The sequence below is a fragment of the Molothrus aeneus genome, chromosome 5 (assembly GCF_037042795.1).
Source record: "Molothrus aeneus isolate 106 chromosome 5, BPBGC_Maene_1.0, whole genome shotgun sequence".
Classification (NCBI taxonomy): domain Eukaryota; kingdom Metazoa; phylum Chordata; class Aves; order Passeriformes; family Icteridae; genus Molothrus; species Molothrus aeneus.
The window spans coordinates 68,756,449-68,783,106 of record NC_089650.1 but is presented as its reverse complement, the minus strand read 5'-3'; the positions used below and the strand labels follow the sequence as shown (position 1 = coordinate 68,783,106).

The following is a 26,658-nucleotide window of genomic DNA, read 5'->3' as shown; positions in this document are numbered from 1 at the left end:
TTCCTGAGCTGTTCCCGCAGAGAACTCCGGATCAAATCCTGCCTGGAGGAGCCTCCCTTTGGGTGCTTTTCCACCCACATTCGCTCACATCCCCCCTGAAGGAAGAACAAATCCCACAAAAACATCTCTCTGCCTTCCCAAATTCTCACTCTTGGCCAATCCCAAGAGCAGCTTTGCTGGGTGGGATCGACTCCCAGCTCCCAGGAGTTAATCCTGATTTTAATGAGCTGTAAATAATCCTGACTCCATCACCTTCTCAGGACTTCTGCTGCTCAGAGTGACCCTGAGATGCATTAGAGAGTCTCCTTTCCCAGCCCAGCAGTCAAAGAAGGAGTCAGGATTCTTCTGTTCTCAGTCTCAAGGTTGTTTATTATTTCTAATCTATAAAATTCTTTCTCTGGCCTGCTGAGGTCTGTTCAGCAGGCTGGTCGGTGGCACACTGACTGCCCTCAGGGCGGTGTTATCTTTTTATACTAAAAACTACATTATTCACCAAAACTTCCCAATACCTATCCCCTGTGTTAAGACTGTGAGCTTCTACCCTAAACCAATCCAAAATGCCAACATAGCAGGAGATGGAGGCCAAGAAGAAGAAGAAGGGCTGGACACACCCAGATTCCTCCATCTTGCCCCCTGAACCCCCATTCTAAAAACCCCAAAAATCTATTTTTCACCCCGTGACAAACTAATTATTAGTCTACTTCGAGTTTAGTCTAAGTCTTTCTAATTTCACCTTGCAGATCCTCATTTAAGGTTGGTAATTTTTTCCATGGGTCGTAACCAAAGTCACAGAGGCGTCTTGGGCTCTGTGCCAGGGTCTCTGAGCCCCCTGGCAGGGGTTTGAGCCATCCAGGACAGCCAGAGGGATGTCCTGAATTCTGCCAACAGCAGGATTTACCCATGCCAAGAGCCCAGGGAAAACCCTGGAGCAGAGGGCAGGGCTGTGTGGAGCCCAGGTCCCTGCAGAGGGCACAACATCCCTGCGGATGGAGGCGGGAAGGCTCCGCTCCCCTGCATTCCCGGGGATGGATCCGGGTTTCTATTTCAGTCCTCTGCCAGCAGCAAAACCAGAACGTTTCCTGTTTTTTTTCCCCTCTCGCTGCAATCAGGAGATGGCCAAATTAGCGTTGTCCTAATTAGCCCTCAGCAGGTGCCAAAGCCAGGAATGGCAAAGGAAGGAAGGAAGGAGTGTCAAGTTCAAGCCAAACAAATCAAATGCATTGTCTGGGTCCAGGCAGGGAAGTTTTGGGTGAAAAAAGGAGTATTTTGGACAATGGCACACGAGCAGTTCCCGATTTAGGGGGGTGTTCAGGCAAAGTTTAGCCTCTGCTCACTGCTATTGTCAATAATAATAATGATGATGATGAGGCCGTTCGCCGGATGAAGTTTTTCCTGAATAAAATCAGGCAATGGGAAGTAATTTCTTGGTCAGGAAGCACAAGGGCTTTTTCAGGCTCAATAGCCATGGAGGGGATGATGTAGAGCAGCTATTCCAGCCCACATTCCTGCAGCATCTTGTAGTGGTTTTTAATGGAATTATTTATCCCCATGGGATGAGGCACGATCCTGGTTTTCCTGTCCAGGAGCGCTGTTTTACAGATGGATAACTGGGGTGTCCTTGAAGTTATTTATTGATATTCACCCAGGAAATCTCTGATAAAACAAGTATTTGAATGGTTTAACCCAAACACGTCCATGGCCAGTGGGTGCCCTGATCTTCCATGCCTTGGTTGGGGAATGTTAGGGATGGATGATCCCAAAATGCCAGTGGGACAAGGACGGAGCATTTGGTGACTCCCTGTCAGTTTACAGAATTGTCCTAGGAAACTTTCACCAAACCCAGTGTGTGGATTCCTGTGGTTCCTGATTCCTAAGATCACTGAATAATTTAGGTGGAAAAGACCTCTAGGATTGAATCCAACCGTTCCCAGCGCTGCCAGGGCCACCCATGTCCCCAAGTGCCACATTCACAGGGCTTTAAATCCCCTCAGGCATGGGGACTCCACACCTGGGCAGCTCCTTCCAATGCCTGACCAACATTTCAGGGAAGAAACTTCTCCTAATTTCCAATCTAAATCTGTCCTGGTGCAATTTATGCCCATTTCTTCTCATCCTGAAATTCCTAAATCGCCATGAGACCTGAATACCCAAATCTCAACAGAAACAATTCAAATAAAGCTGAATTCCTTAAAAACGTTCAAATGAAGAATCTGAATAACTTTACCAGAGAGCAAAAGGCACATTCAGGCATTTATTTTTAAAGAGGACACTTTAGACTCTCAGTGGCCAACTTGAGGTCACGTTTAATAAAGGAATCATGGAATGGTTTGAGTTGGAAGGGATCTGGAAAATCATCTCATTCCACCCCTGCCATGGGCAGGGAGAAATTCCACCATCCCAGGCTGCTGCAAGTCCTGTCCAACCATTCCTTCCTTGGACATGCCAGGGAGCAGCCCCAGCTGCTCTGGCAATTCCAGCCCAGCCAGGAATTCCTCATTGCCAAGATCCCATCCCTGGCTGCCCTCTGGCACTGGGAGCCATTCCCTGGGTGCTGTCCCTGCAGGCCTTGGCCCCAGTCCCTCTGCAGCTCTCCTGGAGCCCCTTCAGGCCTGGGAAGGTCTCATCCTGCCTGCCCAAGGGAAGAACTGGAGTAATTTCTGAGCACTACCACCACTGCTATCCACATCTCAAGACCCTAAACCACTCTGTGCTGTGGATAAATCCACTGGGAAACCACAACTCCTCATAATTCCACTGACCATCATTACAGCTTTTTTATCCCTAGAAGGGAACAGCATCGACCACTCCAGCAGAGCCAATTGAAGAAGCAACTCCTGACCACCGCTGCCAGAACAGCTGTCCAAGGCTGGAAATGGGGGTGTGTGTTCTGTTCCCATCTGTGGAGCAGTTCTCTCTGTTCATGGGGCAGTTTTTTCTTTCTCTCTCCCACAGCCAATCCTCCCTCCAGGAGATCTCTGCTGTCCATGGCCACTGAGTGTCCCTGCAGGGCTGATCCAATTCCATCATCCCATGGGGAGATGCTGCGCCCAGGGGAGGAGCCAAGCATTCCTACCTGGATCCAATCTGAGGTGCTGGGACAGCCCAGCAGCCTTTGCCCAGTGCATTGCCAGAGGAGCAGCTTCTGCTGCCCTGCATTGCCAGAGGGAGCCCAGGCCCATCTCCAGCAGCCCTGGAGCTGCAGAGGAAAACTCCCCCCTTGTGCAGGATCCCTGCTCCAGCAGAGCCACAGCTGGCACTGCAGGAGGGCTGAGCCCCCATGGGATGGGGCTGTGCCACCCCCTGACACACAGGGGGCAGCTCCTGCTCTCACTCTGACAGTGGGTTGGTTTCTTGTTTGTACTATTGCATTTGTATTTTTAATTTTCCTAATAAATAACTCTTATTCCTACTCCCATATCTTTGCCTGAGAGCCCCTTCATTTCAAAATGATAACAATTCAGAGGGAGGGGGTTTGCATTTTCCATTTCTGGGGAGGCTCCTGCCTCCCTTAGCAGACACCTGGCTTTTCAAACCAAGACAACAGCCAAGCCCAAAGAGCAGTGAGAGGAATGATGGATTTGTCTTTAGAAACAAGTTCTGGGTCTGCTGGTGGATAAAACCAGCACTGGGAGATAAAAAAACACAACGGGAAGGATTCCACTGAATGATGAATGGAAAAAGGTACTTGCTTTTATAAATAAACTTTAAGTTTGCTGATAAATGAAATGAGATATTGAAAGATGAAAGAAACAATGGGGAAGAAAAACCCATAAATTCCATAAGAATTAAAAATTAAAAGGGAGGGTTATACATTAGAGGGAAATCTCTGGTATCAGGTGTTTTGGGAAATCTGAACCTCTCAAGTACCTCAGAAACAGGGAAAAAGAGAAGAGAAAAGCAGCTGGGAAATTGGAATAAAAGGGAGGCTGCGTCCTCCAAAAATTTGAGATCCCAGGGGAATGCCCCATGGCCTCTCCCATTATTCAATAATAACATATTTGTTGCCATCTTATTGCAAAAGTTCCATACCTTCTTGATGATTTCTCATGGACAGTTCCTCACAGCACAGCCAAGAAAGTCCAACTCTCTCCTCACCCACCTGACCCACTCTTTTATAGCTCTCACCCTTATTGGACACAGCTGTGGCCTGTTAAGGGCAGGCCTGCTCCTAATCTTTGGTGAGTAGTACAGCTGCAACTCCTCAGGTGTGAGAGGAATTCTGCATTTTTTTTTCCATTCTATCCTTCCACAAATATTTATAGAAGATTTTATATATTTATATTTATATAGTATATATTTATATAAATAAATATATCTTTTATATATTACCTATATATTATATATAATATAATATATAAACATGTATTTATATATTATTTATACATTATAGATAAACATACTATATTTATTTTTATACAAATATATATTTATTCTAATTTTTATATATTTATATAATTAAATTGATATAATTTATATTTATAATAGAATACTATTATATTTTAAATAGATTGTTTATATTTATATTTATATTTACATTATTTATATTATTTATAGTGTTTATATTATTTATATTTATATTTATATTTATATTTATATTTATATTATTTATAGTGTTTATATTATTTATATTTATATTTATTTTATATTTATATAATATTACATTTATTCGAGTAGGAAAAAGACTCCTCTGTCTCCTTTTTGGACACAAACCTCTGATGTTTGAGCATTAATTTTGCTGTCAGCAGCAATCCCTCCCTGGGCTGTACCTGTAGGCCAGGGTGCAGGTGTCCTTGTACTCCTGCAGCTTCACACACACCATGTGGAGGAACTGGTCCGAGTAGGCGCTCAGGTCGTGCATCAGCTCCATCAGGTCCTGCACCGTCTTCTCCACGATCACCGTGCTCTGGGGAGGGGACAAAAGCCCAGCTGTGAGCAGCAGATTGGAGAACCTGTACCTCAGCCCTCTCCTGCTTGGGTAATTGTTGTCACAAAGGCGCAGCTTTGCTAATTGCTGTCACAAACGTGCAACTGATGCTCTGCCAGTGGCTCCTGCCAGGCTGAACGAACGAGGGAAAGGAAATAGGTGGAAAGTGGTTTAAGAGTTATCAGCTCTGGAAATTGGGGTTTCTGAGACGCTTCTTGAAGTTCACCGTCGAGGATTTTTTGCAGGTTGAGGAGTTTTTGCAAGACAGTGGCCACATTCAGCTGATGCACAATCCAGCCTGCTGGCACTAATGGACAATGCTCACAAACAATGGATAATGGACATATTCAGAAATGGGGTCGGTATGTCCTTGAGAAAGATACAAGAAGAGTCATCAGGACTCAGCAAGTTTGTCAGCAATCTTGAGAAAGTGAGAAAAAAGAGAAGCAATGGGTGAGCCAGATGACCACAGCAAGACGTGTGAAAAATTAGAAAATCCAATCAGGATTTTATTTTAGACGTGTGAACAGCTAGGATTAACCAATCATGTATTAGCTAGAGATTAGCATAAACAGTAGAAATTTATTTTAAATAGAGCCCTTTTGGGGATAATAAATTTGGCTTCACTTGATCACACTGATCATGGCGTGATGTCCCATTCCTGATCCTCCGCACCCCGCAGTTCACCAGGTCTTTTCTTTATTAGCTGCAGCCTCAAAAGGCATAAATGTGATTTTTAGAGGTACCCACAGCACAAAGTGCTGCTCCATATCCTACAGACCCTGGAATTACTGAGGTTGGAAGAGACCTCCCAGACCTCCAGCCCAGCCTTTGATCAATGCCCACCTTGCCACCCTAAACAGAGCCCAGAGTGACACTAAAACCCCTGAGGACCAGGTTTGGTTTCCTCCAGCCTGCAGGAATGACCATATATCCAACAATGTCCAAGATTTCAACAGCTCCGTATGAATTCTGGGATTTCTGAGGTGCCTTGGCACACTTTGTATTTATTCTGCCCACTGTGTTTGATTTTGTTGCTGCAAACAAGACAGAGGGGAGGTCATGGAAGTCCCAGGTTGATATAAATGGAATTATTAATGGTCTCAGTAGAGTGAAGGGTTATTCCTGAACTGCAGCAAAGGAAGATACTGAAGCGTTTGGGAACCCTGGCTGATTTGAGAAATTCTGGACTCAAATTACATGGGAGGACCCCAGGGATTTGGAAAGAGCCCCCCTTCCTCTGTGTTCATCAGGACTGAGGAGAAGTTGGTGACTCACAGGACAACCCCATCAACCCCCATGTGGGTGTGATGGCTGTGCCACAACCCCACCAGCTCAAATTCCACCTCTGTGCTGAATTCCTGATTAAAGCGTGGCAGCATCACCCTGATCCCTGATCCTGCTCCTCCAGAGCAGCCCCTGAGGGACAGGAATTGATCCTGCTCTGCTCCTGTCCCTGACTTGGTTAAAAAGCACCTTCCAACCTCATCCTCTTTGGGAACTCTCCCAAATCCTTGGGATGGGGGTTCCCTGAGGGCTCAGGCACTGCCTGTGCTGTTCCTGGGATGTTCTTGGCTCCCAACTGCACCCGGAGAAAAAAGCTCATCCCATTCCACCCCTGCCACGGCAGGGACACCTCCCACCATCCCAGGCTGCTCCAGCCCCAGTGTCCAGCCTGGCCTGGGGCACTGCAGGGATGCAGGGGCAGCCCCAGCTGCTCTGGCAATCCCAGCCCAGCCAGGAATTCCTCATTGCCAAGATCCCATCCCTGGCTGCCCTCTGGCACTGGGAGCCATTCCCTGGGTGCTGTCCCTGCAGGCCTTGGCCCCAGTCCCTCTGCAGCTCTCCTGGAGCCCCTGGAATGTGCTGGAAGCTCTCCCTGGAGCCCCCCCTTCTCCAGGGGAACATTCCCAGCCCTGGAGCAGCTCCACGGGTTCCTCTGGATTTGCTCCAGGTGCTGCTGCTGTGTCTCCAGGGCTGGGGCAGCTCTGCAGGTGGGGTCTCACCTGAGCAGAGCCTGATGGGGTTTGAGATTAAAGCCAAGCCCAGGATGGGCTGAGCAATGTGCTGAGGGATTAAAGTCACCATTGATCCCTCAGGAATAAAAAAGAGAAGCAAATCCTCCCTAGTTCATGTAGGAACACAGAAGACAAAAGCAATTCCTTTCCTTCTTGTGTGGATAATCAGATTTTTCCTTTTCCACTAGGATTTCAGTGGTGGGAGGAGGGTGGGGTTTCCAGCAGATCCATGACATCAACTGATCTCCTGCAGCTTCCCAGGAGCAGGATCTGTCCTGCCAGGAATCCTCTTGGGCTGGACACAAAACCACCCCAGGAGGAACCAAACCTGCCCTCGATCCAGCTCATTTCAATTTCTTTTCCTAACATTTGGGAAAAAAACCCAATAACAAAACCCCACGAGTGGATGCTAAAACAGAAAGTCTTGTGGTTTTTATGGAGTTTTTTTTCCACTTATTTTACTCCACAACATTAAAATTCCAGCAAAGCGCCTGCCAGTGTGTGGATTTTAGAATAAACCCTACTGATTTAAAGGGAACACAAAGCTACTTGAATGATTAAAAAAAAAATAAAGAAATAAAAAGGAGAAGAAAGGGAATTACCATATGAAAGAAGCCACTGCCAGATACGTAATGGCCATTTATTTCCCTGAGACATCTTAACCTCTCCCAAAGCCCTGCTGCCACCTCTGCAGGTGTCCCTGGGGACACCCTGTCTCAGGAGGCATTGGGGACAGCTGGATTCGTTAGCTGGGCCAGCCCTGGAGCTTCTGAACGTCCCCAAAATGAAAGGCAGCTCACACATGATCCCAGAGCCACCACCCCGGTGCCTCTGCCCCATCTGGATTCGTTAACAGCAAATGGATGCGATCAAAGCTTAATTTATGGCCAGGCACTTCAATGGAGCCTTTAAAAATAAAAACCCCGCACTAACAAGGAAACTCATCCCGGGAACAATATCCAGCCCCTCACACCTGAATCCCATCACCACCCAGGGGATGCTTCATTACTCCTCCAGCAAGCTTTTCAAAGGGGCTGAGGGCTGCTAAAAATAAAAGGAAATTCCTCCTGATGCCCTCCTGTCCCTCAGCTGTGGCGGGGATGAGGATAAAACAAGAGAGCACCGCTGGTTATTGACACTGTGAGGTTTGTCTGTACGGGTTTGCAAACATTTGCCATTATCCCTTGATTTGCTCCTTGTTCCCAGCTGGGCTGGAGCTCCAGGTGATGGAAAGCAGCTCCAGGGCAGGCAGAATCCCTGCTCTGGCTGCGGGGTGGCACACACAGCAAGCAGATATTGTCCCAGCAATGTATGGAATGTACATATTCCATGTATAATGGCAAATATAATATGGAATATATAATATGGATATAATAATATATATATAATCCCAATATGTACATATTCATATATATATATAAATACCAATATATTGTTATATATATATAATATATGTAATCCCAATATATATAATCCCTATATATATTAAAAGTATATTCATATATATATATAAAATCTCAATACATTGGAATATATAATATATATAATCCCTATATATGTATATATTAAAAATATATTCATATATATAAAATCCCAATACATTGGAATATATATAATATATAAAATCCCAATATATATAATCCCAATATATTCATATATATATATTAATATATATTAAAAATCCCAATATATTGGAATATATATATAATCCCTATATATATATAATCCAAATATATTCATATATATATGTATAATCCAAATATATTAATATATATATAAAAATTTCATATATATATGAAAAATATTTTCATTTATATATGAATATATAAATTCCATATATATTCTGGAGATATTATTCCAGCAATTTCTTTTGGGATTTCAGTATTCCAGCCATTCCTTTGGGATTTCAGTATTCCAGCCATTCCTTTGGGGTTATTGCCCTGTGGAACCCCAGTGAAGAGGGTTAAAAATGACTGGAGAAACAGAGCACTGGAGGTAAAATGACGCAGCTGGGGGTTTGTTTTTAAGGGTTCCTTAAAAACACAGTTCCAGGACAATAAAGGTGATTTTTCAACATGCAGAAATTCAAAGCCAGAGCTCAAACCTCCAAAACTTTCAGCTTTGCATAGAATCAGAGAACAATTTGGGCTGGAAGAGGCCCTAAAGTCCATCCAGCGCCACCCCTGCCATGGGCAGGGACACCTTCCACTGTCCCAGGTTATTCCAACCCCCATCCAACCTGGCTTGGACTTTTCCAGGGATGGGAACTGCATAATTTTATTTTCTAGCTCGCAGGTGAGGAGCACTTCGATTAGAGGAACAATCTTCCCCCTTGATTTATTTATTTATTTTTTTTTTTTGCAGAAATCACAGCTTTTCCCATGCCTTGGGAGGGAGAACTTCCATTCCCTGGCTGCATTTCCTTGGGGGAAGCAGACAAAAGATGGGAATATCTTGCTCAGAAATGTCTTTACCACAACACAGCAGATGGAGGAGGAGACCTTGGCACTGGAAAAGTTGTCCATTTTTCCTTGATTATTGCCCATCACAAAATATCTCCTCGAGATGCCTTGGCAGAGGAAGGCACCAGATGAGGGCTGCCTTAAAGGAGAAGAATTATTAAAGCCTGATCTCATTTTTAAGCCGGAGTTTAGCTGATCCCTCACGATTTTTAAGCACCAAGCAGAGCCCAGCTGTAATTAAAGCAGGACAGGAGAAAGTTTTCAAAGCTGAGCCACAGCTCTGGATTTGGGACCACCCCCAAAGGACAAAACTTGAATTCCTTAAATTCAAATATCTGCCCAGGTATTTAATAAATAAATATCTAATAGATATCAAGTGCTAATAAATATCAAGTGCTGTCAGTGCCCTGGAGGGCAAGGGGAAAGGGAGATAAAAACTGGGGCTTTTTGCCTAAATTTCTCCCAAAAATGGAAGAACTCTGACTAAATGAGCAGAGTCAGAGATGGGAATTACTGAAACCTGAAAAGCAGGAGCTAGGGAGCCGGTTTGGCTGGAATTTTGGGATAAATGAGCAGTTTGATGCTCTTTGGGGGCTCTAAAAGAGCCAACAGCAGCCCTGAGCCACGGGAGTGGGAATGGGAAGAGTTGGATCCATCAGGGAGCCAGCCTGGAGCCCTATTCCAGCACCAACACTCAAATAAAAGAGTAAAACAATAAAATAGAGGAGCAAAACCTACTAAATTCATATTTTTTAGCTAACAGAGGGAGGAGGAGAATCTAAATCCCCTCTTCCACTGATCAGTAGTGATTGGTGTTATCCCACATGGATAACACCATTTTCCCATTTTTCTTTCTGGCACATCCAGGTTTTACAAAGAGCTGGAGTTGTTAGAAGGCATCAATTCCATTCAAAGCCGTGTTTAGCAGCAAAATCTCTTTTTCCAGTCTCCAATCTAACAGGCTGCTTTCCTCTCCCAGCCTTTTTCCAGGAAAATCCATTATTCCAGTATCAGTTTTTTGCCCATTACTGTGGTTATACTACACCCTACCACAACTTTGCTTCCCCTCTTAACTCCAAGGGGTTTTTTCTTTTTTTTCAATGCAGGTGATGTTTTAATTTTTAGGGGATTTATCCTGAGAGGTGCTGAGTGAATTCACCCCATGGATGTGAGCCCAGGATCTGCTGGAATTCTCTCCCTGCTTTAAATGTGATGTTGCAGGAGCCAAATGAGTGCACAAACAAGGTCTTGGCTAAATCTTATTTACCTGGCACTGTGTGATCCAGGAAAGCTTTGCTCCACTGAACTGGAATATTGATGGAGAGCAAAATGTACATTTGTTTTATTAAAAAAAAAAAAAAAAAGAACATGAACCATAAAATCTGCTCATTGCTGTGGCCATGCAGAAGAGTTTCCCTCCTCTAAACACTCTATTCATTATTTGGGACACAAAGTTAACAATTTCTGGGGCCAGCCCTGCACAAACCCAGTAAATGCAGAATAAATCAGACCCAGTTAAAGCACAGAGAGGGGAGGCTGCCACAAGGGTGGAGAAGCCACTGGGTGAAGTTTGCTGGCAGATCTGGTGAATTTATTCTGATTTTGAACCCAAATTCCACAGCAATTCCACTTTGAAATCAAAATTCCATTTTGAACTCAAATTCCGCGCCCAAGTTTTGCTGAAAAACCCCAGTTCAACAAAAAGCCCTACCCCAGGAGCTCTGACCCTGGAATATCTCAAAGTGGTGGCATTTTATTCTCCAGCACCAGCAAAGTCAATCTGTCCACCCAAACCACATCAGAACTGTTCAAATCTCCTGAATTCCCCGCAAAATGGGAATTCTTAGCCAGCACCCAGGAGCTTCCCAGCATCCCAAAAAGGGGCTGGGATTCAGTGGGATCAAGAGTAAGGTTGGAAAAGACCTCTCAGGTCACCGAGTCCAACCACCAGCCATGGCCACCACCAAACCATGTCCCCAGGTGCCACCTCCACGTGGTTTTTGAACCCTTCCAGGGATGGGGACTCCATCACTTCCCTGGGCAGCTGTGCCAGGGCTGCACAATCCAAGAATTCCCTGCCAAGGTGGTCTCAATACCTCCAAAAATCCCAGCTGGACTGGAAGCATCCATGTGAGGAGGTGCCTTTCCATAATCTCCAAACCAACGAATCCCTGATCCCAAGCTGGCTCCTAACCCAGCTTTGCTACAAACTTAAAAAGCAGGGAATGGGAAAATTGTCACTTGGACAAGGATTTTTAAAATTCATTTATTCCCATTTCATGTGCAGTGCAAGGAGCGGGGAAGGGAAAATTTGGTTGGACACAGGGGGAATTTTGTGACAGCCCCAACTTCCAGCCCTGACACCATTCCCTGACTTGAGACACCAAAATCCTCCTGGAATGATCCAGCAGCCCCAGCACAATCAGGAATATCAGTGCCTTGGCAGGGAGATGGAGGGGATAATTTAATTGGCCTTTTGTATCTCTCCCTTCTCTGGTCCCGCTGAGTTCTGGAGCTATTATTAAAGGCATTTTTTAAGGTATTTTAATTTACTCCTCCAAATGGATTCCCATCCATTCACTCCCACCAAGTGAATGTTGTCAGGGACATTAGTGAGGTGATAAAATAGCTGCAGTTTCCCGCTGCTTTTAATGTGTTCCATCCAGCAGAAAAGTCATTAGCTCTTAGCCTTTAATACACCCTCCGCACTGCTGCAGAACTGTTTATCACTTACAAGTGCCAGCACGGGCCAGGCTCCCCCTTTATTAATCAATATACATTTGTGCAGGGAAAAGGGACTCACAGCCAGTGATTCCCAGCCTGGTTTGTGCTGTAGGAGCTGAAAAAAAAAAAACAAAACCAAACCCATCCCTGACACTTTCACCCCCGATCCCTGAATATTCCTAGAAGTGGTTTGTACTTTTTTACACAACTCCCCCAATTACAGGTGAGCTGGTGGCAAGGTGACAAATTTCTTTCACCAGTGGTGAGTGGCAGCTTTCCCTCTCCTTTGTCATGCCTGCTCTAGAACATCATTAGCAGCTGCAGCAGGGCACAAATGGGACGTGGAGCAGGGAATTAATGATGCTGGGGAGCAGAGCCCTTCGTTTGGGAGCTCGTTTTTAATAAATGTTTTCATGCAGCTGGCCCAGTTTGGAGAATAAAACCCCTCGGTGTTATTTTTATGTGCTCTGAGATCTATTTTTTTTCCTCACAGTCTCAAAATGCCAATATTTAAAATATATTTATCTATTAAAAATGTCCTGCTGGAGATGGTGAATATGAATGTTCAGTGATGCTTCTGGGAAGACACAGTGACCACAGCAAAAGGTGGATGATGAAAAACCAAAAGAAATTGGGAAAAAAACCCAATTGAGAAAGGTTTAGCAGGGCTGAGCTCCCAAAAGAAAATATTGTTGTGCCCCTGGATTGGTGCTGTCCAGTGCAAAGGCTGTAATTATGATCTAAATTAAACAAAATTAATGAAAGTGCAAGAGATCACTGGAAAACAAAGGGTGACATCCAGGAGTGAGGGGTAAAGGCTTAAGAGGGACCCTGAGCTCAGCCAGGCTGAGCTCCTGGGCTCACAAAGATGTCATTTCACTGAAATTAGAAGCCAATGTGTCAGATTTTGGCATAAGTGTCCAAAAGTCTCATTTGTAGGGGTGAGAGAACACAGAGTGACCAGGCCAATGTCACCAGCAGTGACATTTTGCTGTAGGGGGATCCCAAAACACACTCAAACCTCACCTTTCAGCACCAAAATTCACTTTCATGCACCAAAATCCACATTTCTGTCTCACCCTTCGTTAACCCAACTGTAATTAATGAAGAATTCTTTGTTCACCAAAGCAATCCCTGGCAGACATGGGGAGAGAGCAGAGGCCTTGCTATGGATTCATCCCTCTGAGGCACCCCAAAAGGATTTTCAGGCCCGTGACTGGCAGTTAAATTCACAATTTTATCTCCTGTGCATTGATTTTATGCAGGGCTAAGGCTGGTCCTAAATTTGAAGGAGAAAAAAATTTCCAAAGGGGAATTTTCACCCCAATTTCCACACAAGAGGCCAGAGGTGGCCAGAGGTTCCATTTGACAATTTGGTTATTCAGGAGCTTCTCAACAGAATGGGCAAAATTTTCCACATTTCCATTAGGAAATCCCAGTGCTGGAATGCAATTTATACATAAAATCACTGGAAAGAGAGGAATTGGTTAGGAAAAGGACAGAAAGGTGAAATTTTATCTTCTGTGCATTGATTTTATGCAGGGCTAAGGCTGGTCTTAAATTTGAGGGAGAAAAATATTTCCAAAGGGGAATTTCCACCCCAATTTCCAGACAAAAGGCCAGAGGGTGACAATTTGATTCTTCAGGTGTTTCTCAACAGAATGGGCAAAATTTTCCACATTTCCATTAGAACATCCCAGTGCTGGAATGCAACTTATACATAAAAAGAGAGGAATTCATTAGGAAAAGGACAGGAAGGAGAAAAATTTTTCCCTCAAGTAATTTGTTCAGCAAGACTTGAATTTCCATATTTTAGTGCACAGGAACAACTGAACTCCAAGACAAGCAAGACACTGGAATTCCCAATCCCCACCTCCTGTGATTCCAAAGGATTTCAAACAAATCCAGGGCTGGGATGGAGAAATCCCAAAGCAGCTCAGCAAGGAGGGGCCTCCCAAGCACCTCCAGACACAACCCAAGCAGAGCTGAGGGCTCGTCCCTGCTCCTCCTTCCAGGAATGACTCAAAAAGCAAAACCATTGGAAAGGGGAGGTGATGGACTCAAGGTCTCCACACAAGAACAGAACCCAAATATCCTTAATCCTGAGTTTTAATTTTATGGAACCATTGGCATTATGCCGAGTTTTTTTTCCCAAAGCTGGAAGCTATGAAAAGAAGCCTCATGTCCTGCAAAATGAAGCAGATTACAAAAAAAAAAAAAACTATAATTTCAATTAGTCTCTTGGTTTACATTTTTTTTGCATCTACAAAAAAAAAAAACCAAAAAAACCCCAACAAAACCAAAAAAAGCACAAAAAACCCAAACCAAAAAAAAAACAAAACCCCAAAACCCCAAAACAAAACAAAAACAACAAAAAACCCCACAAACAAACCAACAAAAAAAAAAAAAAACCACCAAAACCCCAAAAAACAAAACAGCAAAAACCAAATCAATTTTGCATTTTTGGATTGCGGCATGAGCAAGGGTCAAATTGACCAATTTAAGGGTGATTCAGGGGGGTCTTTGCACATCCCAAAAGGGAAAATCCAGCCAGCATCCTGCCCCCAAAAAGCACAGACAGGAGAAAACTCAGGGCAGCTGCATGTGCTGGTATCTCTGGTGATTTATTCAATAAATTCAGCCTTGTGCTCACACATCAAAGCGCGAGGAGATCACAGCTCTGTCGCCGATGTCTCCAAAGATTTATTTGGGAATTCCTCGCGTGTGGAGGCAGCTCCCAGGATCCGGCAGCTCGTGTTAACATGGAACTCATCAAACCTCAGTGACCACCCCAGACCCCTGGAGATGTGGGAATGACAGACTCAGAGCTGGGGAGATGGGAGAACAGGCAACACCAGCCTTTGATCCTGCCAGGAGAAGCAGGAATTACAACAACAGATCCGTGGGCTGGGAGCAAAACTGGAATATTTTTAACCCTCTGTATTCTCCTTCTGTTGTCTCTTTTTTTCCCCAGGCCCCTGCTGGTGACAACAGAAGGGTGGGGCCGTTCCCAAAGGAAGATGATTCCAAGGAGAAGCCATGGTGTGAGGATGTATCCCAGTTTCTGGAAGTAGGGATGGATTTGGAAAATGCCAGAGGCCTGCAGGGCCCTTTCCCCTTCAGACTGACCTTCTCCAGTAGGAAAGCTGGGCCACACCAGTTTAAACCAGCACAGAAATGGGATCACTTGGATTTGTGATGGAGCTTCCATCCCTGGAGGTGTCCAAGGAAGGCCTGGAGGTGGCACTGAGTGCTGTGGGCTGGGGACAAGGTGGGGATTGGGCACAGGTTGGACCTGATGGTCTTGGAGGGCTTTTCCAGTCACAGGGATTTTGTGATTTTCTGGGAACCTCATAGATGGGACACAGATACTCCCAAAGCAATCCCTGAATCGTCTGGGTTCCAAGGAACCTTCAAAGTCCATCCAAGTGCCACCCCATCCATGGCAGGGACACCTCCCAGTGTCCCAGGCTGCTCCAGCCCCAGTGTCCAGCCTGGCCTGGGGCACTGCCAGGGATGCAGGGGCAGCCCCAGCTGCTCTGGCAATTCCAGCCCAGCCAGGAATTCCTCATTGCCAAGATCCCATCCCTGGCTGCCCTCTGGCACTGGGAGCCATTCCCTGGGTGCTGTCCCTGCAGGCCTTGCAATAAAGATAAATCCTGAATCGCCCATCAAGGACACCTTTGCTTCCTTCAGATCCCAACTATTTTTATCATGATTTTCCCAAAGACCTTCCCATTAACCCAAAAAACCAAACCAAAACAACCCAAAAATTATTCAGCTGCACTTCAGGGTTTCCTACACTAAGCACTCAGTATTTCCACTCCCTGACCTGCTGGAAAGAAGTAAAAACAACTGAAGGAACTACTCAGCACTTTAGCAACCGCCTGCTCCTAATTCAGGATTTCTGTCATCCAAAAGCCCCATGCGATGGCAAAACCCCACTCCCAAAACCCAGCAAAAGAGCAGCATGGAAAAGAAGTTGTCTTTTCCCACCAAAAAAACACACTTTAAGAGAAAAAGAAAATAAAGGACATCAAACTGGGAAATGAAAAACCTACTGGGTCAGCTCATCGTGGGAGATGTCTGATAACGGCGGTGCTGCCATTGTTCAATCCCCGCCAGTGCTGTAACGAGCAATCCCGCCTGGAAAATGGGCTGGATGGGGCCATGGATTGTCCCTTCCCATGTGGAATTTGTGCATCATTTCCTGACAGAGCCATCTCCCCTTCCCAGCAGCCAGAGCACCTCCGAGAGGCCTCCCAGGCAGTCATGGATGGCGGGGAGGCAGCGCTTTGTTTTATCACCCGTTGTTTTCCCGTTTCTAACGACATTCTGCTGATTGTCCTGTGGATAAATCCATGCAGGCATTCAGAGGGAAGGCCAGGGAGCCAAACCTGGCTGGGATGGAGCCATCCACACAAAACATTCATCTATTAACCAAACAGCAGCGCTTCCAAACCCAGCGGGGCCGCCGTGGAGCCCTGCTGGGAAACGGGAATTAACTCGGAGCAGAGATCGTTTGTCTCTGGGATGTTGTCATGTTTGTTGTCATGTTTGTTGTCATTTTTGTTGTCATATTCACGGATGGATTCCAGGCTTTATTGGGAAGGCAGGTGGCACTCAAGATCGCTTATGGGAGAGCCCTTGGAATGCAAAGAGAGTCCAGGAGAAATGAATCTCCCGGGGATGGAATGGCAGGAATTAATCTCTGATATTGTTGCAATTAACGGCAGCGAATTTCACTCAGTTTCACACAGAAACAGCAAACTGGACTAGCTCAGCTACTACTGGGTTACTGCTCATTTACTAGCAGGATGCTACTCAGTTACTGCTTTTTGTTTTTTACCTGTGTAGAACAAACATTTCCTGTCTTATACAGAAAAACACATGGCCTGATGGGGAACATGCACCGAGCATGGAAGTGTGCATCAAACAGGGAAATGTTGGAGAAATGGGATAATCATCCTATCTGGGGTCTGTACAGTGCAGGAAATAGACAATTTGGGTCCATCACTGGGCAAAAAAAAGGGCAATTTTTGGGGAGGAAAGAGGAATTTTAAATATTCAGTGGTTTCTGCAACACGAGGTCAATCTGTGTTTACAGATTTTCCACTTCAGCAGTACGAAGGTGGCTGAGGGCTGTGGCTACATCAACTTCCCAAAAGGAATTTCTTGAACTCTCTCCAAGTGAAGAGCCAATTAAATACCCTTTAGAAAGTCTATTTTTTTGGCTAAACTCTTTCACAAGCTTCTGTCCCTCAGCAGAATCACAGCAGTTGCACCCTGTGTGAAAAGGGAGGATTTTCCACCCCGAGTCACACAAATCCCATCCTCACCTCCGTGTCCCAGGAGCCATTCCCTCACCAGCAGGGATTCAGAGCTGAGGATTTAGAGAGAATTCAGAGGAATTCAAAGAGGGTTTTCTGAGATACTACTCAGTTACTGCTTTTTGGTTTTTACCTGTGTAGAACAAACATTTCCTGTCTTATCCAGAAAAACACGCGGCCTGATGGGGAGCATGCACCGAGCATGGAAGTGTTGGAGAAATGGGATAATCATCCCATCTGGGGTCTGTACAGTGCAGGAAACAGACAATCTGGGCAAAAAAAAGGGCAATTTTTGGGGAGGAAAGAGGAATTTTGAATATTCAGTGGTTTCTGCAACACAAGGTCAATCTGTTTTTCCACTTCAGCAGTACGAAGGTGGCTGAGGGCTGTGGCTACATCAACTTCCCAAAAGGAATTTCTTCAACTCTCTCCAAGTGAAGAGCCAATTAAATACCCTTTAGAAAGTCTATTTTTTTTTGCTAAACTCTTTCACAAGCTCCTGTCCCTCAGCAGAATCACAGCAGTTGCACCCTGTGTGAAAAGGGAGGATTTTCCACCCCGAGTCACACAAATCCCATCCTCACCTCCGTGTCCCAGGAGCCGTTCCCTCACCAACAGGGATCCAGAGCTGAGGATTTAGAGAGAATTCAGAGGAATTCAAAGAGGGTTTTCTGGGAGACCTCAGGGTACAAAAGCGAGGTCAAATGTCCGAGGTGGTGCTGAGCAGCTCGGTTCCCACAAAAGTAAAGCATTGCTGGCTGTGAGATCCTGAGTCCCTCCAAACCATCCTTGCCAAGACCACTCTGGGTGAGAAGAAGTTGGAAATGGCTTGTGATAAACCCATGTCCTCTGAAAAACAGCTCAGCTTTCTGCTAAATCAATATCGACCTCAAAAAAGGTTTTGTTGGTCCAGTACTTAAGAAAAACAATAAAACTGGAATTCCAGAGGAAGACACGAAGTTTTTGATCAAAACAAGTCAAGGGACAGCCCAAATTATTCCCACTGAGTTTTTATTTTCAGGTCCATGATTTGTCCAGCACTTGGAGCTCTAAAACCCCAGCTCCTGCACATTTTGGCAGCTCTTACTCCAGGAAAATGGGGCATGGATTCCCAGAGGGATTTGGGTTAGAAGGGAAATTAAAGATCACCCAGTTCTGCCCCACTGCCATGGGAGGGACTCCTTCCACTACCCCAGCTTGCTCCAAGCTGGCCTTGGACACTTCCAGGGATGGAGCATCTCCAACATCTCTTTGCTAATTGGGAGGACAGGGATTAATAATATTTTTCATTTTGTGGTGGAAAATGACAGAGCAGGAATTAAACAGGGAATGCCTGGCAAGGGTTCAACCTGCCCCTCAACACCACATTTGACACCACCCCTAAATGATAAAAAAATAGAGTTAAACAGAGAATTAATTAATTAATTAATTAATTAATTAATTAAACCAGCCCTGGCCAGGGCTCTCCTACAGAGTTGTAGCATTTCCTCGATTTTCACACCCTGTAGCAGTTTTCTTTACAGGCACAAAGTCCTTAAATGTTTTAATTAAATACTGCATCCCAATGGTGTGAATTCCCCAGGAAATCCTGGATCAGCCCCAGGAAGACCAGACCTGGTTCAATTTCATGGGGAGAGGGAAAAACTTTTCCCTTCTTTAAAGTGCAGCTCACACAAAGCAAAAATCCCAGCACAAAAGCAAAATATTTGCCAAAAAAAAAAAAATTACTATTCTGACGGCTTTGCGTGCGTGAGAGAGACTGTTTATTTTATTTTATATTTTATTTTATATTTTATATTTTATATTTATTTTAATTTATATTTTATATTTTATATTTTATATTTTATATTATATATTTTATATATTTTATTTTATTTTATTTTATTTTTATTTTTATTTTATTTTAATGGAAAGGCTCTATTTACAGATTAGAACCAGGAGGGGGAAACTTTTAATTCACTGCCTTCCCTCAGTTCTTTCAGATGTAAATTAGAGCACCATGAGCCTTCCAACTGCAAAGTTTATCCACTTCAGGAGGAAGATTCCAGAGGCAGGGTGCCAGAGGAGGAATATTCCAGTGGAATGGCAGCATTCCTGCATTGTTGTTCCTTTTATAATTCTCCTGTTGACAAGTCCCTGCCTCCAAAATCCCAACTACTCCCACCGAACGCTGCTTGTCAGGGTGGGGCAGCCCCTGCCACGCACACACACACACAAAAAAAGAGCTTTTTACCTTCCCTTTCAACAATAGATTAATGTCTCTTTTGTTCTGCCGCAGAGCTGGGTGTCATATTTCAAAATGTGCTTTTAAAACAGGTATAATTAAACCTCTGCGAGAGGAGGGAGGCAGAGAAATGAGCAGCCAGAGGAGGAATAAAGGCATTTTAGAGGGTGCTGGAACGTGCCTCAACCCTCCCTCTCAGCTACAATTACATTCCACAGTGGGGGAGGGAAAAAGGAAAAAAAAAAAAGTGATTATAAAAATGAACTTTTCCTGGAAAAATGAGCACGTTGTGAAAGGATGGCTCCTTTGAACGTCGCAGCGCTTCAAAAGGAGGATGAATTAGTGCTGACAACTCAATAAAGTAGCCATCAATTATTCAAAATGTGATGGCTCTTCTCATGCAGCACTTGTGATTAGGAAAACATTTCAAAACCCGGGAATGAGAGTGATTCCTCCTCAATGAAACGGGCCCGGGCTTCAAAATGCGAGGCAAGAAAAATAATGGGATTTTGGAGGAGGCTGGCAAGAACACAGGGAAGTTTCTTCTCCTGGAGCCATCCATCAAGTGTTTCATGGGAGACTGTTCCAGGCTGGATTTGGGATTTATTTTGGATTTATGGAGCAAGGAGAGGGAAGGGAAAAACATCTGTGGTGTGATAGAGGCACCCAAATTTCAGCTGATGGGTGCACAGAGCCCAGCCCAACCAAGGCCCCAAATTAAAGCTCTGGTGTGTTTTGGAACTGCAAATATTAAACTTTCCTAGGGAAAAGAGAGTTATGGAAGAACCAGGTTTCCCAGAGAAGATGTGGAAGGTTTTGATGTCCCAGCCATGGAAGTGTCCAAGGCCAGGGCTTGGAGCACCCTGGGATGGTGGGAGGTGTCCCTGCCCATGGCAGGGGTGGCACTGGGTGGGATTTAAGGTCCCTTCCAACCCAAACCATGCTGGGATTCCATGGAAGACATTCCTGGAGGAATGCTGGTGATGGACTGTAGCCATGATATTTTCTGAAAAATCCCTTTGCCAGGATGTTTTCTCCTGAGAAGCTGAGAAGCCTCAGAGGAAAAGAAAAACAATGATTATCTGCTGCTGTGGAATGCAACAGGTGCATCTGGGATTGGTCCATGTTGTTTTTAATTAATGGCCAATCACAGTCTGGCTGTCTCAGACTCTCTGGTCAGTCACAAGATTTTATTTTCATTCTTTCCTATTCCTTTCTTTTCTAGCCTTCTGATGAAATCCTTTCTTCTATTCTTTAGTGTAGTTTTAGTATATCATTTTCTTTTAATATAATATAGATATAATTAATTAATATAATATAATATAACATAATGTAATGTAATGTAATAATATAATATAATATAATATAATATAATATAATATAATATAATATAATATAATATAATATAATATAATATAATATAATATAATATAATATAATATAATATAATATAATATAATATAATATAATATAATAATAAATCAGCCTTCTGAAACATGGAGTCACGATTCTCCTCTCTTCCCTCGTCCTGGGATCCCTGTGAACACCACCACAATGGAGCAATACAGCTTCCTTTAAATGAACTTTATCAGACTTTGCCTTTCCAGCTTCCTCCTGGAATTCCAGCTCACCCATCACCAAAACAACCCCAGTGAAGGCAAAGGTGAAGGCAAAGCACTGGTTTAAAATTGCAGAAATCTCGGGGGGACAAAAAGGAGCTGGAGGAAAAAGGGGAAACTGGGTGAGTGTCACTCCTGTGGCACTTGGATCTGTGACTTCCCACTGGATTTTCAGCAGGGAGGAGAAGCTGCTCTGCCTCAGCATCCCAAGGCCCTGCTCTGCTGCCAGGGATTCTTAATGAGTTTGCCAATGAGGAATGTGCAGCTGGAGCTTCAAACCAGCAGGAGGGTGGCCAGGCTAAAAGGCTTCTCCCCTGGCCAGGGAGGTAACAGGGGCTGGGGCTGACACCAGCCCTGTGAGGCAAAATGAGGATTTATGAGAGCAATGCTGCTGCTGAAGGAGCCTGACAGGGCTCTCTGGGTAATTAAAATAATCAATCAAGGCCTGGGATGGAGGCTGGGGGCAGATACATGTGGTTTACTCCCAACTTCTGAGGGAAAACTGAAAGCAAGAGGGGAAAAAACGAAAATAAAGTAAATTACAAGGAATTTGGAAGGCAAGGAATTTATGGGTCTGGGGGGTACTCGATGAGCTGGCACTGAAAATAAGCTGCACGTGCTGAGTGAGGCTGAGGTTGGACTCACAGGATGCTTTGGGTTGGAAGAGACTTTAAAGCCCATCCCATCCCATCCCATCCCATCCCATCCCATCCCATCCCATCCCATCCCATCCCATCCCATCCCACCCCTCCCATGGGTGGGGACACCTTTCATTATCCCAGGGTGCTCCAAGTCCCATCCAACCTGGCCTGGGACACTTCCAGGGATCCAGGGGCAGCCACAGCTGCTCTGGGCACCCAGGGGAGAACATGGCAGAGTCATGCTGAGGTGAACAAAACACCCTGGTGGCCTCAGAGAGGAGCAGCATCAACATTTTGCTCCCAAATCTCAGTGGAAATTCTCCAGGCCAGGCTGGATGGGGCTTGGAGCAAGGATAGTGGAAGATGGTCCTGGTCATGGCAGCAGGGCTGGACTGAAAGGCCTTTAAAGGTCCTCTCAACCCTGCAAAGGGCCTTTCCAACCCTTTAAAGGTCCCTTCCAACCCTTTAAAGGTCCCTTTAAACCCAAAATACCCCCCAGTTCAATATCCCCCAACTGAATCCCTTTAAAGCTCCCTTCCAACACTTTAAAGGCCCCTTTAAACCCAAAATACCCCCCAGTTCAATATCCCCCAATTGAATCCCTTTAAAGCTCCCTTCCAACCCTTTAAAGGTCCCTTTCAACCCAAAACATCCCCAATTTAATATCCCCCAACTGAATCCCTTTAAAGGTCCCTTCCAACCCTTTAAAGGCCCCTTCCAACCTCAAATATCCCCCATTTTAATATTCCCCAATTTAATCCATTTAAAGGTCCCTTCCAACCCTTTAAAGGTCCCTTCCAACCCCAAATATCCCCCATTTTAATATCCCCCAATTGAATCCATTTAAAGGTCCCTTCCAACCCAAAAAACCCCAATTTAATATTCCCCAATTTAATCCATTTAAAGGTCCCTTCCAACCCTTTAAAAGTCCCCTTAAATGCGAAATATCCCCCAATTTAGTGATTAATCAGTGAGCAAATGAGGGTTGTCCAGTTCCTGTCCAACTCCAAGGCACATCCAGTGATGTCAGGGATTGAGGGGATGCAGAGACCTCAAACATGGGGCTGTTCCCTTCAGGTCAGATGTGACTCACACCTGCGGGATGGTTTGTGAAGTGTGACTCTGCTTCTGCAGATCTGAAGAGGACAAAAATAAATCTAAAATAATCCTGCCTGCCAGGGGCACCGCTTGAAAATGTCCACACAGAGCTCCTCTGCCCTGGGATGCACTGAACGCGAGAGTGGAAGTTGAGTTTCTAAAATAAATTAAAACCCTGACACTCTGCCTGAAGCAATTGGTTTTGTGCAGCTCAGAAGTCCTCGGTGGAGGACTGCAGCTGACTGACACAGGAGCCTTCTGAAAGCTTCCACAAAAAGGCAGGAACTGCACTCAATGTTCCCCCCACCCTCCACCAAGAGGAGAAATTATCTGAAAAAATGTTGGAAGCAACAGGGAGAGTCAGATTCCCACCAAGAGATAATTTTGTCTCTCATTTGAAGCTAGAAAAGCAGATTTAGCACAAATTCTGCACTCGGTGGGTTTTACCCTCTTGACATGAAACACGCAAACAAGAGCTGAAAACATCTTGGTTTTAACACCACGCCAACTGCAAAAAAAAAAAAAAAAACACAACCCAAAATTGAAATATGAGGCTCAGAACCATTAAAATTGCTTTAAAATTATCCTTGAATGGGAAAAAACCCCATGGATCAGCCATGCCTGCTCCTTAATGGATGCTGCTGGCAGGGAGCCAGCCTGGAAAGACAATTAATTTGTTTATAGTAATAAATAATAACATCCAGCCTCCATCAAAGCGTGCAGCCATCAGCACTGGTGAGCCATCAGAAGCTGCTGGCTGGGACCATCCTTCTCCTTAATAACCACTCATTGGATGGGAAGAGAACGTTCCAGAAGCTCTCAGGGATATCTCCTTGGGAAGCCACAAGTGAGTGGCTCCGTGCATGGAGTGGGTGCTGTGGTAATTGGCTCCAGCAAAAATCGTTATCCTCCAAAACAGCTGCACAACCTGACTTTTTAAGGAGTTTTTTGGGTTTTTTTGGGGGGATTTTCATCTGCTGGAGTTTGGGCAAAAAAGTATCAGGAGCATCATCCACACCATGCTGAGATAAGAAACAAGAGAAGCTTTGAAGAAGAGGGAAAATCCCACTCTGCTGCTCCGGAGTGAAGCAATTTGGATTTTTTTGGAGATGGAGCAACAGGTTTTTAAGGCCCAGTGACCACCTGGGTGGGAAGATTTATCACCTCGTTGAGAACCCTACAAGAACAGGCTGTAAGAAGCTGTCGAGGCACTTGTAGCCTAATTTAGGATCGATTTAAACAATTACAGCCTGAAATTTAATGCTGAATAATTTTGAGACAAATGAGTTTCACGGTGATTCAGTCGCTCTGTAAAGGAAAAGGGTTTCAAGTGTTTTACACTTGAGGAGGGGAAGAATGGAAAACAAGCAGTAAAATGGAATATTTAGAGAGGACAATTTTTTTTTTAAGGATAATCTTTTACAGGAGTGGGTGATTCATCTGTGAGCACACAATGCTTGAAAACTTTTTCTCTCTCATCTAATTCAGCTCAGACATGTGCTGATAGTGATCCCAAGGCAGCTTTGTCGGTGGGGGCTGATAAATTCCCCAGTGCTGTTCCAATCCCAGCCAGAGAGGCTCCAGAGAGATCTTTGGGATAGCAAAGAGTGGGATGGTTAAACCAGAGACCAAGGAACAGCAAAAAACACCCCAAAAAACTGGAGGAGAGCTTCATTCACCACATTTCCATCATATCCACAAGGGGATGGGGGCAAAGACTCCAGGCTCCAGCACTGTCATGCAGAAATTTTTTTTTTAACCCCTTTAATGGAAAATCAATAGGATTTATTTTAGGGAGCTGTTTGGATGGGTTGGTTCAAAGAGGCAGCAATTTTTCTTCTCTATTCAGAGAATTACCCTTCTCTGATGTCGGGAACAAGGAGACCTTCTGACCACAGACAGTTTGACCAAGAATAATTTCAGTTCAAAATAATTTCCATCCATCAAGAGAAACAAATTGTAAGAACTGGATGAGAAAATTCCAAACCCCTCTAAATCTTCAACCCTGAATGAACTTTAAGGAAATATATTGACATTATAAAACACATTTTCATGAGAAATGAAGCCATGAGTCACAAAAAATACTTTATCCATATTAAGGCAGGTAAAGCTTGGGAAGGAAACAATCCAGGGATTCTGTGCAGCTCAAAACATCATTTCAGCTCCTGCAAAGAGAATTTTGGCCCCTTTCTAAAGAAGCTCTTCCCCCCTCCAGGGACTTCTGGAAATGCTGTTCTGGAATTTGATTTTGTTTTGGCTCTGAAAGGACCATCCCAGTCCTGCTGCACCCAGACAGGCACAGTTAGTGACCATTAATCCATCAAAAATTCTGGAAATGGTGACACACTCCCAGCTCAGTGTCACCTGCAGATTCACTGATGTCAGACTCAACCCTCTCATCCATGTGGTCAATAAAGACTGAACAGAGCTGGCCCCAGCACAGAGCCCTGAGGGACAGCCCTGGTGCCTGGCCATTCCTTGCAGTCCCAGGCAACACATGAAATTTAGAATTTTGGGGTGGGATTCCACACTGTCCTGTTCCTCATGGAGTTTGGGTGACAGCTGAAAGCTGGCTGCTTTCATCCCTGCTCCACACTAGAGTTCAAAAAAGGTGCTTCAAAGGAGACTTCTCCTACAAATTCTCCATCTGCAACCCAAATCCCTCACAGCTTTTTCTGATGGAGGGAGCCCTGGGGCTCCACATCAATCACTAACGTGCTTGGGAGGATTGGATCCCATCCCTGCTCCTCCTGGGAGCTTGGAATGGGTATTTACCCTGATGGCACAGCTCTGTGACTGGCAGATGGCCCCAGAACTTCTCAAGGAGACACACATGAAAATATTCCTTCCCCTTAAAGCCCATCCAGTGCCACCCCTGCCATGGCAGGGACACCTTCCACTATCTCCAAGCCCCAGTGTCCAGCCTGGCCTGGGGCACTGCCAGGGATGCAGGGGCAGCCCCAGCTGCTCTGGCAATCCCAGCCCAGCCAGGAATTCCTCATTGCCAAGATCCCATCCCTGGCTGCCCTCTGGCACTGGGAGCCATTCCCTGGGTGCTGTCCCTGCAGGCCTTGGCCCCAGCCCCTCTGCAGCTCTCCTGGAGCCCCTGCAGGCCCTGCAATGTGCTGGAAGCTCTCCCTGGAGCCTTCCCTTCTCCAGGTGAGCATTCCCAGCTCTCCCAGCCTGGCTCCAGCCCTGGAGCAGCTCCATGGACCCATTCCTCACTGGATACACAACCAGGTCATGGCTGGGCATGGACAACAGGGCTGTCCTGAGGGGTCCCTCAGCTCCCACCTGCAGCAGAGGCCTCTGCACTCCCAGGATCTTCATGGTGTCAGCGTTGGCCAGGATTTTCAGGGGATCTGAGGCCTTGGTGACGCCCTCGATCTCCTTGTTGATCTCGGCCAGGACCTGGCTGAGGAAGATGTTCTTGATGTACATGGTGAGGAACTCCCTCAGAGGGCACTGCTTGGCTGGGCCCAGCTCCATGGCCTGCTCGATCTCCTGGATAAACCTGGCACACAGAAAGGGGAAGGAGGAATTGTAATTAAGTTAAATTGATTGTAATTAAATGTAAAAATTGAAGATGCTTTCGATTTGTTGGCGTTGCCTTTGCCA

At 45.1% G+C, this 26,658-nt stretch overlaps 1 protein-coding gene across 1 annotated transcript in view; it reads right to left on the bottom strand.

The window, feature by feature from the left end:
- Positions 1 to 26,658, bottom strand: part of EXOC4 (exocyst complex component 4) — a 351,428-nt gene that overhangs the window by 67,404 nt on the left and 257,366 nt on the right. Inside the window, exons 11-12 of the mRNA XM_066550131.1 lie at positions 26,335 to 26,554; positions 4,767 to 4,903 (exon numbers count right to left, since the gene is read on the bottom strand). Of these exons, the coding sequence (XP_066406228.1) occupies positions 4,767 to 4,903; positions 26,335 to 26,554 (357 nt within the window). The remainder of the gene's footprint in view (positions 1 to 4,766; positions 4,904 to 26,334; positions 26,555 to 26,658) is intronic.